Genomic DNA, 14,645 nt, shown 5'->3' with positions numbered 1-14,645 from the left:
ATGGCCACTTGGGAGTTATTTTAAAAAAAGATTGTGAGCACACAGCATTTCACCACAATATACATCAATGTAAGACATAAGAGCAGAATTGAGCCATTCAGCCCAATAAGGCCTACTCCACCATTCCATCATTACTAATTTATTAACTCTCTCAACCCCATCCTCCTGCCTTCTCTCCGTAACCTTTGATGCCCCAACTAATCATGAACCTATCAACCTTTGTTTTAAATATTCTCAATGACTTGGCCTCCACAGCCGTCTGTGGTAATGAATTCCACAGATTCAGCACCCTCTGAGTAAAGAACTTCTTCCTCATCTGTCCTAAGTGGATGTCCCTCTATTTTCAGGCTTTGTCCTCTGGTCCCAGACAACCTCATTATTGGAAACATCTTCAACACATTGAAACTTTTCAATATTCAATAGGTTGAATGTGATTTCACCCCCCCCCCCCCCATTCTTCTAAACTACAGTAAATACAATCCCAGAGCCATCAAATACTCTTCATGTGTAACCTTTCCATTCCCGGAATCATTCTTGTGAATCTCCTTTGGACCCACTCCACTGTTAACACAAGAGGACCAAATTGCTCACAATATTCCAAATGTGGTTGGATGAAAGCCTCAGTGTTAATCCTTCCTCTGGTATTCTAGTCCCCTTGAAATGAATGCTAACATTGCAGTTGACTCAACTTGTACTGAATTAGCAGCTTTACACTTTACCAATTTGGTTCTCCCTCTGAAATTTAGTAGTAATTATATGATGACATGATCCAGATATTCTGAACCACTTTAGAGATACAGCACTGTAATAGCCCCTTCTGGCCCAACAAGCCCCCTCTGCCCAGTTACACCTATGTGACTAATTAACCTACTAACTCATATATCTTTGGAATGTGGGAGGAAACACATGCGGTCACGGGGAGAATGTTCAAATTCCTTACAGACAGCAGTGGGAATTGAACCCCAGTCTGACACTGTGAAGCAATTGCTAATGTCAGCATCATGCAGACATTTGAAATTATTAATGCTGTCAGAACGCAGATAGGCAACTGTCTTGTGATGTCTGATTCGGTGAGTTAAAACCTGCTTTGCTCCTTTATCAAATGTTCCTTCTCCAGCTATTCCATCATGAACAATTGTTTTTTTGTGCTTTTCATAAGGTGTCCTACAAATAGAATAGCTTACTACTTGCTAGTTTAGATTGTCTTTGAAGTGTTTCTAGAATAAATATAAACCAGGTCTTAATATCTTGACATTTTCCAGAAAGTCTTCCATTTTATTCAGTCACTGCTTCAATCCTTGAGCTACAATTGGATGCTAATCAATTCTGAATCAACTAATTAGAACTTGACAAGAGGATTGGGTCAGTGATTAGCCACCTAATTGATGTACACCCATGATGATAAACAGTAACATGTAATTGGTAATCAACCTGTTAATGAGCCTCTGAGCAGCTGTTCCAAGAACAAACTTAATTTGTTTTTGCATTGGTGTCTTGGGCAGGCTAAATTAGCTTTCCAACTGTATCCCCTGTGTAGCATCAAAAGGCACCTGATCAAATTATAATCACTGCACCTGAAGGCTGTGATCATGATGTGATCGAATTCACCCTGCAAATTGAGAAGGAGAAATTAAAATCAGATATATCACTAATACAGTTGAATAAAAGTAAGGACAGAAGCATGACAGAAGCTGGCCAAAGTTGATTGGAAGGGGCCTAAGCAGCAATGGCTGGAGTTTCTGGGAGTAATTCAGAAGATGCAGATCACTTCAGCCAAGGTAAGGAAAAGCATTCTGAAGGGAGGTTCAGTAACCATGACTGACAAGGGAAGTCAAAATGCAAAAGAGAGGGCATAAAATATTTCAAAAACTATGTGAAATCTAGAGGATTGGGAAGCTTTCAAAAAAAACAGAAGAGCAATAAAGGAAGAAAAGATTAAATATAACAGTAAGCTAGCCGACAATACAAATTAGAATACCAGAAATGTTTTCAGATACACATTCAGTGGTCACTTTATTAGGTACACCTTGTTGATGCAAATATCTAATCAGTCAATTGTGTTGCAGCAACTCTGTATAAAAGCATGGTCAAGAAGTTCAGACCAAGTACCAGAATGGGGAAGAAATGTGATCTAAGTAACTTTAACCATGGAATGTTTGTTGGTGCCAGACGGGGTGCTTTGAGTATCTCAAATTGCTAAAATCCTGGGATTTTCACACAGAACAGTTTCAAGTGTTTACAGAGAAAAGTGTGAAAACAAAAAAAAATTGTAGTTCTGTGGGCAAATACGCCTTGTCAATAAGAGGGGTCAGAGGAGAATGGCCAGACTGGTTCAAGCTGACAGGAAAGTGACAGTAACTCAAATTACAACAGTAATGTGCAAAAGAGTATATCTGAATGCACAACACATCAAACCTTGAACTGGATGGGCTACAGCAGCAGAAGACCACATCTGGGTTCAGCTCCTGTACCTAATAAAGTGGCCTCAATGTATATATGGCAGGCCTGATCATTTTGAAGTTTTTAGCACAAGAAGTATGTAAGGGGGCAGAAGTGAGTGTAGTCGTTATTACTAAGAAGGATGTACTTGGGAATCTGAAACATCTGAAGGTAGTAGTCACTAGTCTTGGACAGATGATCCCCATGGTTCTAAAATAGGTAGCTGAAAAAGCTGTGGGGGTATTGGTAGTAATTTTTCAAGCATTGATGATTTCAGAGGGCTGGAAAATCACAAATGTAAGGGGAGAGGCAGCATCAGACATGAAATTACAGGTTGGTTAGCCTACTTTAGTGGTTGGTCAGATTATAGAACCATTATTAAGATTGAGGTTCCAGAGTACTTGGAAGCACAGGATAAATAGGCTGAGGTCAACATGGTTTCCTCAAGGGGAAATCTTGCCTGACTAAGATATTTGGTGAGGGAAAAGGTCCAGAAGAGCGTTTAAGAATGGTCTTGGAAATGAACAGAATAATGTACGAAGAGAGTTTGATGGCTCTGGGCCTGCACCACTGATATTTAGAAAGATAAGGAGGGATCCCATTGAAACATATCGTATACTGAAAAGTCTGGATAAAGTGGAGGTGGAGAGAATGTCCTCAATAGTGGGAGAGTCTACGAAAAGGGCATAGGTTCAGAATAAAAGGACATCCCTTTAGAACAGATGAGGTGGAATCTCTGATGGCAGTGAATCTATGGAATTAATTGCTACAGACAGCTCGGGAGGCCAAGTTACTGGGTATATTTAAAGCAGACATTGATCTTGATGAGTAAAGAGGGTTAAAGGTTACGGGGAGAAGGCCGGAGAATAGGGTTGAGATATAAGAATAAATCAGCCATCAAATGGCATTTATGATCTTAAATATGCCCAGATTTTTGGTTAAATTAGTTTTCTTTATTTTTAACTGTACAAATTAGTTTTCTTTATTTTTAACTGTACAAACTGTACAAACTGTACAGTGGATTCTGGTTAATTGGGCCATTGGTTAATCAGGGTAGCTGCTTTTTTGGGACAACTCAAAGTACAAAAACTAATTGAGAAAATTGACAGGATTCCCTTCACTTATTTGGGACACTTTGCCACTTAATTGGAGAAGGAGACTGTTGCTGAACAGGTTTTAACTAGCATCAGTCATACACACTACTGTGGCTGTTAGAATGTGCACCATGCTTGGAGAGAATCTGAAGTGAGGAGTCTGCAAGTGAGGAAATCGTGAATCCAATTATGAAAGGAGGTATTGGGACCAAGATCTTGAAACTTACTGGTTAGGAACTAAACAATATTATTCATTATTATTAATTGGGAACTAATATACAGTTCTATAGTACTGTTGGTAGTCTAATTCTGTATTTCATTTAAGTACAGAATTTGATATTCAGTTTGTCCTTTTTATGTCTTTTTACCACGAAACTTCTGCTAATTGGGGCAGCCGCATAATTGAGCCAAAATATACTGGTCCTGATGTGTTCCAATTAACTGGAATCCACTGTGTTTGGAATAAAGCTACTATTCTCTCTACACTCTCCTTTCCCATTAAGAGGAATATACTAGTATAAATAAAAATGACTTTTGATTACATAGGCTTAATGTTGTTCTAAGGCTGTTCAAACATTTTGCTACTTGAATTTATTCTTATTTAAATTATAATCATTTAAATCTGTTTTGCATTCTTGTATAGTTGGACAAGGATTCCCACCGAACACTTGCTCCGAGGTTCTCCTCCCCCACCTCAGAGGCGGTATGGCCACACCATGGTAGCATTTGATCGACATCTATATGTATTTGGAGGTGCTGCAGATAATACATTGCCTAATGAATTACATTGCTATGATGTGGACTCCCAGACGTGGGAGGTCATTCAGCCCAGCCCTGACAGTGTGGTGAGTTCAGTTCTGTACTCTGCTCAGCATGCATGTTATAGAAATTAATTAATTTTCATAGCATTTTGACATTTCATTGACATACAGTAGCTTCATTTCATTGATTTTTTTAATTGGCTTGATAAATAATGAACTCAAAGAATTTCAAATTGGAAAAGATACTCTATGAAAGTTAAAATAATTAGAATGGCTTTTAGCAATCATTTGAATAGAACCTTACCACCCCTGCATTTGTTTCTTTTCCTCCTAATAGTTTTTTTTTTGTATAAGTAAGAGCATATTGAGTACTAAAAGATGCAGAAGGCAACAGGAATGACTGCTTCACTATTGTCATTATGGGGTATTTGTTCTCTCAGCCTTTGAGGTCTGTAACAGTGGGAGCTTTATTTTCAACATTAACCTCTGATCAAGTTCACTTTGTTAAATTGTGACCCTTTTTCAAGAGGTTTCATTTTAATTCATAAATCATGATTAACACAGAAATTTTACATTGTCTCAATGTCATTTCTAAAGAAAAAATACTGCTGAGACGTCAAACACAAGAAATTCTGCAGATGCAGGAACTCCAGAGAAACACACAAAATGCTAGAGGAACTCAGCAGATCAGGCAGCATCTACGTAGAGGAATAAAGAGCCAATGTCTCAAGCTCTTTATTCCTCTCCATAGATGCTACCAGGCCTGCTGAGGTCCTCTGGCATTTGGTGTGTTACTCCTGAAACATCAGTGGCTTTTGCATAGGTTGTTGCTCTGTACAATTCTGTCCAGTTACTCAAGTTGTTTGCTATTACCTGAAGGATGCTTTGCTGAGATAGTTATTAATGAGATTTTATAGTTTACTCGAAACCATATCGCAAGAAGTCCAATGAAAGTTAATGCAGGAATGACACGTAAATAAAAATACAGTATGTCCATTTCATCAGAAGAAAATTAATATGCAATATGTTTTCTCCCTTTTTAAAGAACTGACTCATCAATGTATCTCGAGCATTTCATTTTGCAGCACACTAATTGGTGTAGTTGTTGAATCAGCTAAATTAAATAGCATTCACCCCCTGCAGAATATTTCCTGTTCTGTAGTCAGAAGCTCCTCACTGTGATTGTTCTGTAGTATGTGAGCATTTATGCTACAAGGTTGCAAAGATCTAAACTATAGTTCAAAAAAGTTTCCAACATTGGTGTACCTGCAAACTGATTATAATATCACATAGAAACTACACCACATAAGCAAGTAATTCAACGTGTTCAAAGTCAAGGTTCTTACAGGTGTTCAACACGCCTAGTCCTTAAGTTTTCAGTGTCCTCTCATTCTATTGATGAAGGGTCTTGACTGTTTATTTCCTTCCATAGATGCTGCCTGACCTGCTGAGTTCCTCCAGCAGATGTGTGTTGTTGCTCTGAATTTTGTTAGTGTTGCTGTAGATTTTCAGCATCTGCAAGATCACTTGTGTTTATGATTTGCTCCTCGTATTCTATTTGTCTGAAATATTTTATCTATTGTGCTCTGTATTTTATGCCATTTTTTAAAGTGCTGTTTGTTATCGGTGAATTAATCTCACCTTCATGCAATCTTATTGCTTTCAAAATAGGGGAGCAATTTGTACACAGAGGCAACGTATGATCCTGATTTTATGGTAAGTTTAATCTATTACTTCCACCTTTCATTTTGTATAAAATTTGAATTTGTGTTTGATTCACAGTTCCCAAGGAAGTTACACAATTTGAACAGATTAAGTGATAGCAAAGGAGAATCATTTTGTGCTACCAGTTTGCAAATTGAGAAAGGTTTGCATTTTGGGAACATGGTACACCTTTCCCACGGGTAAAGGAAGTTTGTTCACTTATTGGGTGCCAGTATTGTCGACTTTTTACCAAGTACTTCCTCTAGAAGAGGAAGAGCAGCTATTATCTGTAACCAGCAAAGAAACCTTTGTTTTAGGTTGCCACTTTCATTAACAATAGGCCGTTCCTTGAGTATGGAGAGACAGAAATCTTGCAAATGTGTTTATTTTTGCCTTGTGTCTGGGGCACCCTGTGTAATTACAGTACAGAATATTTATTCAAAATTTTTGGATTTAAGGCTATGATTTCGTTCATCAGTTACTTTATTGCATGGCATTTAACAAAAATTAACACAATATTTAAAAAGAAATTAACCAGTGGTTTCACTGTTTTTAAAAACTTTGGTATTTTAAAGTGTGTGCAAATTGGATAAGGGAAATTGAAGTTGAATATGGATGGCAATGAGTTCAAATGGTAATGGTTCAGAAAGTGTACATCATAGAGTGTATATGCACCTAATACAAATGTATTTATTACTGCAATGTGTTTGCTTTTTAAGCTAAATTTAATTTTTTTTACTAGTTTTACTGATCTCATAATGTTCACTCAAAAACAAACCAAAATAGAGAATTCAAAGGTTTCAAAGGTACACTTAATGTCAGAGAAATATATACAATATACATCCTGAAATGCTTTTTCTCGCAACCATCCACGTAAACAGAGGAGTGCCCCAAAGAATGAACAACAGTTAAATGTTAGAACCCCAATGTCCTCCCCAGCTCCCCTTCCTCCCACACATAAGCAGCAGCAACCAACAATCCCCCCCCTCCCCTTACCAGTACCTGCCACCGGGCACTCAAGCGTGAGCAAAGCAACAGTAAAGATACAGATTTGCAGTTATCCCAAAGACTACATTGTTCATCCGGCATTTGACATACCACTCTCTCCCAAATAAAGGAGAAAGAGGTGTCTCCGTTTTCACAACAAGCAGGGAGACATAACAAACAACTTGCTGGTTTACAATGTTAAAAGTCCATTATATCACTGTTTTTGAACTCTGTGCCCAAAGATTTCAAGTCTGTGGGCACACAGCGGAAAATATTCCAACTCCCTTGACGATACACAGCTCTCCTACCATGACACCGACCTTCGATCCGCCCGTCTTCAGAGCCTGAGATCCTAGGCCTCCAAAGCCGAGCCCAACTCTTAGGCCAAGCCCTTGGTGTGCCAAACAGCAGCCAGTTATGAAACCCCGAGAGTGGGTCCCATTCTCGCAAAGAACTATAGTCAGCATGTAACTCCAGGTCAGGGTCTTCAAAAGAACCCTGAAAGGGAAAAATAAAGATATTGAAGATGGAAATCGAGCTGTTTCTGAAGATGCAAGCAAAGGAGTTGCCATTTAGCGCCATCATCACTTCACTTAATTCCACTGAGTGTAAGTGATCCTGCAGTTTGGATTTTTACCATTGCTTTCTGAAATACGGAATATCGTAAATCATTCAGAAATTTCAGTGGTGGAATAAGCCTACAATCCACTGTATCTTCTGCATTTCTCCATCCAAATGTGGACACAACTGTAAAGTGCAATAAATCTAGTTAAATTGTATAGCTTTCAGAACTTTGGCATTTTCATAATTAAACAGTAAACCAGAAAGAATCAAACTTGGAAGATTTTTTTACATAAGTGGGTTGAGGTTAATCACTAAAACTAATTGCCAAAAGCAACAACTATTAAGAGGTTTTATAAAACTTCCTCTTTAAAGGTCGAGGTTCAACAAACTGCTTTGAGACAGTCTCTGGGAATAATGATGAGAAAGTATTATGATGTATTCAGATTAGATTATTGTTTTGGCACATTACAGCTTTATTTGGCAGGATCTTAAACCGCTGTCTTTGCTGTTTTCAACACTGATTTTTGATCTGTGACCTTTCATAAAAGGAAGGCAAAATGTAATTAATGTGCTATTAACTGCTGCTCCCCAGTCCACACACAGTGGCACAGCTTTGTTTCAGGTCCAATTTAAAGCTTAGCTCTGGACCTGTAGATGATTCAGAGAATCCTTTAAGATAAGATTAGCTTTATTTGTGTCATGTACATTGAAACATACAGTGAGATATTTGTGTCAATGACCAACAGTCCATGGGTATGTTGGGGCCAGCCCGCAAGTGTTTCCATGGTTTCAGTGCCGACGTAGCATGCCCACAACTCACTAACACTAACCCAAATGCCTTTCTGAATAGCAAAGGTGCATACATCAGGATGTTCTTTATCTACTACAGGTCACATTCAATACTATCAATACCTCAATAACTCCTTGTGCGATTGGATCCTCCATTTCTACACTTGCAACAACATCTCCTCCACAATCTCCATCACAGGTGCAATACAAGGCTCTGTACTTAGCCCCTACTCTACACACTTTATACTTCTGGCTGAGAAGCTAAACACAGCTCCAATGTTGTGTTTTAAGTTTGCTGACTGTCATTGACTGAATCAAAGATGGTGATGAATCAGCATCAAGGAGGGAGATTGAAAATCTGGCTAAGTGGTGCCACAACAGTAACTACTCAGTCAATGTCAGCAAGACCAAGGAGGTGATTATTGTCTTCAGGAGGAGGAAACAGGAGATCCGTGAGCCAGTCCTCATAAGGGGATCAGAGGTGGAGAAGGTCAGCAACTTTAAACTCCTCTGTGTTAGCATTTAAAAGGATCTGTCCTGGGTCCAGTGCAATTACAAAGACAGCATGGTAGCACCTCTGCTTCCTCAGGAGTTTGTGACGATTCGACATGGCATCTAAAACTTTGACAGACCTCTCGAGATGCGTTGAAGAGTAAAGTAAGTGGTCGCATCATGGCCTGATATGGAAATGCCAATGCCCTTAAATGGAAAATCCTACAAAAAGTAATGGATAAAGCCAAGTCCATCATGGGTAAAGCCCTCCTCACCATTGAGTACATCTAAACACAGCAGAAAAGTAAGCATACATCATACTTTCTTCTCAGTGCTGCCATCAGGAAGAAGGTACAGGAGCCTCAGGACCTACACCACCAGGTTCAGGAACAGTTACTACTCTGCAACCATCAGGCTCTTGAACCGCAGACCATAACCAGTCAACTTCACTTTTCCCATCACGGAAATGTTCCCACAACCTTTGAGCTTACTTTCGAGGACTCTTCACCTCATGTTCTTGATATTTATTGCTTATTTATTATTTCTTTTTTAATTTTATTTTTGCACAGTTTGTCTTTTGCACATTGGTTGTTTGTCCTTTTGGATGCAGTCTTTCATTGATTCTATTGTGTTTCTTAGATTTACTGAGTATACCTACATGAAGATGAATCTCAGTGTTATATGTGGGAGGGAACTGGAGCACCTGGAGGAAGCCGATGTGGTCATGGAGAATATGTAAATTTCTAGCAGACAATGGTGGGAATCGCTGTAAAGCACTACATTAACTGCTAAGCTACTGTGCCACTCCATATTTACAATGCTGCCCCATTACATTATCTAGGCTTAATTTTTAAATCATCTGTTTAAAGATTAGTTCCAATAGATCTTGATCTTGGCCCTCTTTGGCATGCTGCTATCAGTGTGGAAAGCTTCAGCATTTCTATCCCTGCTTTACTTGGACTCCACAATCAAGTCTAGATTAAAATTACTGATGAATTGGGATAGATGCCCCTGAATTTTCCATTCAGCAGTTTCAATTCTCTGAAATATGCAATGGCACGGAAATACTAGACTTGAAACAGTAATATTTGACTGGTTAGCTCTTTGTGTAAGATGATTGATGTGTCAGGACTGCTGTTTCATCAGCAAAAAGAAACAACATAATATTTTCATAAACAACTCTATCAAAAAAGCCAAATTTGTTCCTTGCTGTGCTATTTCTCATAAATGAAGAGAATGCATTAAGCATTCTCCCATATTAGTCATTCAAGAAAGATAGGTTGAATCTTCAATCTACGTTGTAATGGATCTTTGATCAGTAGTTGATATCCCAGGTTTTAAAAGGTAATGAAAATTTGCTTTTACCCAACTGCTGGCCATACATTTGCAGTTACCTTATCAGAATGATTGAAATCTTAGAATACTTGAATGTCTGCACTTGTTATTTGCTTATGGATTAAGGTCTCAGACCAGGAGCAAGTGCAACAACAACGTAGCCATCAGTATCACCACAAGGGACCCCACAGTGTGTACCTGAGCCCAAAAATAGTTCACTGTAGCCATGAGCACGAGGTCTCAGATTGTTAATCCCTGAACTCAAATTAACTATGGAGATGAGACTGACATCTCTAAACATTCGTGTTGTGAAGGGCTTTGTTCGATGTGATAATGCCTTGCAATACTTCGCCAAGGTCATGGCAGAGATGACTTTTTCCACAAGAGTGTGTGCTGTCACACCACCACAACCATCAAAGAATGTCATGGTGTTGTTTCCAGGGATTGTCTTTAGGACTGGGATGGAATGATGGTCATGCACTTGGTCTGGGGATTCTACTGCAGGGAGGGAAATTCTCGATCACTGAAGTCAAAGAAGTGGTGGGAGGGAATCTCCTTATGACCTTCACAAGTGCTGGAACAATATGCTTCAGTTAATCAATGCATATGCCTTATCCATGCTGAATGAACAGCTAGGTATTGTCCAGAATCTCCCACTGTTGCTGGTGAAGTCTATCGGTCTCTCTGGCTTGTTACTTCAACTGTATTATTGATGGCACTGCAGCAAGAAAACTAGACACCAGCTCCAGACTCCTGATAGAAACAGTTAAATATGCAAAGCTGTGCAACACCTTCAACACCCCTGCAGGTGAAGCTAAGTCACAATATACTTATGGGCGGTAGAGTAGCACAGTGGTTGGCCTAACACTATTACAATGCCAACACCACTGGTTCAATTCCCGCTGCTGCGTGTGTCGTGGTTTTTTGTGCTTTTCAAATGACCAGGAGACGCAGAAGATTCTTCAAGAAGGGTTAAACTTTAATTTGCAAATCAAAGCTGAGACAGTCATTGAGCTGGTCGCTGACTGCCTCCTGATTCTCGGATACAGCCGCTTTTTAAAGCAAACCTGGTTTAGCTGCATTAACATATCCAAGCGGTGCATATCACAGTTACTATTGTTTTTACCTATTGACTTATTTGTTCTAGTCGACTATATAGTTTTAATTACACAGCAGACATGTTCAAAGCAAAATATCCCTACATATTGTCTCTACATTGCTTTAGTTACACAGCCGACAAGTTCAAAGCAAAATATCCCTACATATTGTCTCTACATTGCTTTAGTTACACAGCCGACATGTTCAAAGATCCCTGAGTTACTGTTCATTAACACATATTGTCTCTACATTCAATTGGATACCTGGTTAGCATATATTGACACATCATTGTCCTTTAGCATTTCACACAGTTTTGGTTACACAGCAACTTCACAGCTGGCGACCGCTCCCAGCCACCTCTCCCTAGCATATACCAACACACCATAGTTTTTAGCATTAAGTTTTATACTCCATAAAGTTTTATACTCCATAATATTCATATTCTCCAATACTTGTAAGGAGTTTGTATGTTCTTCCTTGCATGGGTTTCCTCTGGGTGCTTCAGTTTCCTCCTGCATTCCAAAGACATACAGGTTAGTAGGTTAAGTGGTCACATGGGTGTAATATGGCAGCGTGGGCTCATTGGGTTGGAAGGACTTGTTACTGTGCTGTATCTTTAAAACTAAATACTTGGACCACAATGGACAGCTCAGTATGGTCCCAGATAGAATTCCTCTTCATATCCAAGACTGTCACAGTCAGAACCTCCTGCATTATGCCAGTGTTTTTTTTCTGACACTAGAAGCCTCCTGTCACCTACCGAAGGACCAAAAAGCGACAGGAGGATATGGACGTTGAATGTCAAGCTGTTGATTCTAGATGACATCAGGGAACTAAAGAGGAATTACACAGGTTGGAGAACCATGAAGCAGTTAATTTAAGAGTCTTGCACTGCTCTGCGATACATTGCCCATATTCAGGACAAAGGTATGGATGCTCAGCTTGGACCAAGACAAGGCCTTCAATAAGATATCTCACACGTATGTGATTGACGTGTTCTCTAAAATGGATTTTGGGGAGGTAGTAAAAAATTGGGCCCAGCTGCTCTACACAGATATCTGTAACAAAATCCAAATTAATAGATGAGAGATAGTTTCCCCAACAAGTGTAGAGTCAGGCAGTGTTGTCCACTCTCCCCTGTCTTGTTTGTATGCTGTGTCAAACCCTTTACTGAATCCATCAGGAAGGATGAGGGCATAAGGGAGATGACATTTTGTGGTAAAACCTTCCTGTACGTGGATGACATGCCTGTCATCTGCTCAGATCCATGATCAGTTCACAAATTGATCAGCATCTACAACCAGTTTGTGTTCCAGTCAGGGACCAGAGTCAACAGCAGGAAAAGTGAGGCCCTGCTCTTTGGCAGCTGACTCAATTGTAACAATGTCCCCTTCACTATATAGTCTGACTCCTGAGGTGCTGGGGATCTGGCTAAAGCATTTAGCAAGAATTGAATGGACTGAATTGGGAAGGTCAATTGGTCTGTAGCAATGCTGTTCTCTGCCAATAACTGGGATGAACTTGGTCATCAGGTGCAATATACTCTGAGAACTGCCTCACTAGGCACAGGTGTGGCCTGTTCCTCACACCTCTGCTTTGGCAATAACCTGGGACATCTTTCTGTTTATCTGGGGGTTCAAAATGGTGCAAATTTGACCAATCAGGCAGCACAAGTCACTGGAGGATGGAGCAAAACTGTACCTAACATTGCTTTTGTCCTGATGACCACCTTCATTTGTGGCTGCATCAGATGGAGTGTGCCTTATTCCCAGAATTGATTTCCCCCACCAACAAATACCCAGACTGAACTGGAGATCCTGTTTTTTCCCTCCTGAGATCTCATTCATCTGAAAGCCTCCCATCACTCCACTCTTAAACATTCAGCTGGGTTGTTGAATGGTAGGAGCTTCCTATCATAAATGCAGGGAAGGTCTGCCTCCCATAGGTAGGGGCCAGTCAAAAGATTCCCAGTGCACCAAATGACAAACCACTCTGCCTGTCCAAACAACACCTAACTGGAAATGGGGATTCCCATAACAGATAAACTGTTACTTTTCCCCAGCAGTAAGACTGATCAATACCTCCACCCACGAACTCCATCACTACTTGATTATTTCCTGTCAGTCACCATATATACTACATGCCGTCACTTTATGGACATAAACTAAATATATGTATATAATCTACCATAAGTGCTTGTATTTATTGTGTTCTTTATCTTGTGTTTTTTTTTGTGCTGAATCTGAGTAACAATTATTTCATTCCCCTCTACACTTGTGTACTGGAAATGACATTAAACAATCTTGAATCTTGATGGAGAGTAGGTCAGATGATCATGCCCAGTAAGTGTTATACAATCTGCAGTGAATTTCTAACCCTGTTGATGAATATTTTCTCTGAATGCAATAATTCTGCTTAATAATTTTATATAATAATAAAACCCCTGTATGCACTATATGAGAGCAAAATCTGCTGCCCAGACTGAGAGACTTTATGATGCCATTCCATAGGGACTTCAAGGGCAAAAGCAATTCAAGATTCATTCCTTCTGGTTTGTCTTCTAATATAATCGAAGGCTATTCTCTTGATGTGAAGACAGCTAAGGTTTTCCTCAAAATAAGATACTTGTGTCAAAGAAAAGTGAACTAGAATAGGACACAAAGTGATCATATTCTTTGTGTTTTCTTACCCTGCCCCAAACTCAAAATGTTAGATTTAGGTAGTATTATTAGTTGTGTCATTTAAAGCCATTTGTTGTCCTTTGTTTTGATTAAACTCAACCTTGTAGTCCACATTGGATAATAGACTACATGTTATTTCATGTATTTCCTTCCAGCATTGGAGGGAGGCCTTTGGCCTATTGAATATATGCTTGCTCTTAGAGCCATTCCATTTCCTTCGTATATCTTTCCTTAACCTAAAAATGAGCCAGTTGATTGCAGATTGTTTCCCAGAAATCTATATCGATTCCTATTAGTGCATTTTAGTATGTATTTATTTAAGGAAGTTCCTCATAATAACCACCTTTCCATGTGAAGCATGTTGGCACTATCTAGTGGCAGGAAAGTAACACAGCATTTATATTATCGCAACAAGCCTCAGCATTGTGTAGTTTTCTTGACCAAATAGGAAAGTGTTTTTCGCAAGCATACCCGAAATCACATTCAGTAGTGTGCTTGTTGGTTAAGCAGGAACAAAGATTTATCTGCTGTGGGTACAGAGGAGACACTTGATCTACGGAGTCTGTGATCAGTTTCTGAAAAGGAGGTTGTTTCTAGGACTGCACATAATGGACGAACTCACCTGGTCCCTCAATACTACCTCCTTGGTCAAGAAAACACAGCAGTGTCTCCACTGTCTAAGGAGATTGAGGCAAGTGATA

General features: G+C 39.5%; 1 protein-coding gene across 1 annotated transcript in view; it reads left to right on the top strand.

The window, feature by feature from the left end:
• lztr1 (leucine zipper like post translational regulator 1) overlaps window positions 1-14,645 on the top strand; it is a 79,690-nt gene that overhangs the window by 30,297 nt on the left and 34,748 nt on the right. The window contains exons 9-10 of the mRNA XM_073065334.1: window positions 4,177-4,378; window positions 5,966-6,010. Of these exons, the coding sequence (XP_072921435.1) occupies window positions 4,177-4,378; window positions 5,966-6,010 (247 nt within the window). The remainder of the gene's footprint in view (window positions 1-4,176; window positions 4,379-5,965; window positions 6,011-14,645) is intronic.

The sequence above is a fragment of the Hemitrygon akajei genome, chromosome 14, assembly GCF_048418815.1.
Source record: "Hemitrygon akajei chromosome 14, sHemAka1.3, whole genome shotgun sequence".
In the NCBI taxonomy this organism is placed as follows: Eukaryota; Metazoa; Chordata; class Chondrichthyes; order Myliobatiformes; family Dasyatidae; genus Hemitrygon; species Hemitrygon akajei.
This window is presented reverse-complemented; position numbering and strand designations above follow the sequence as displayed.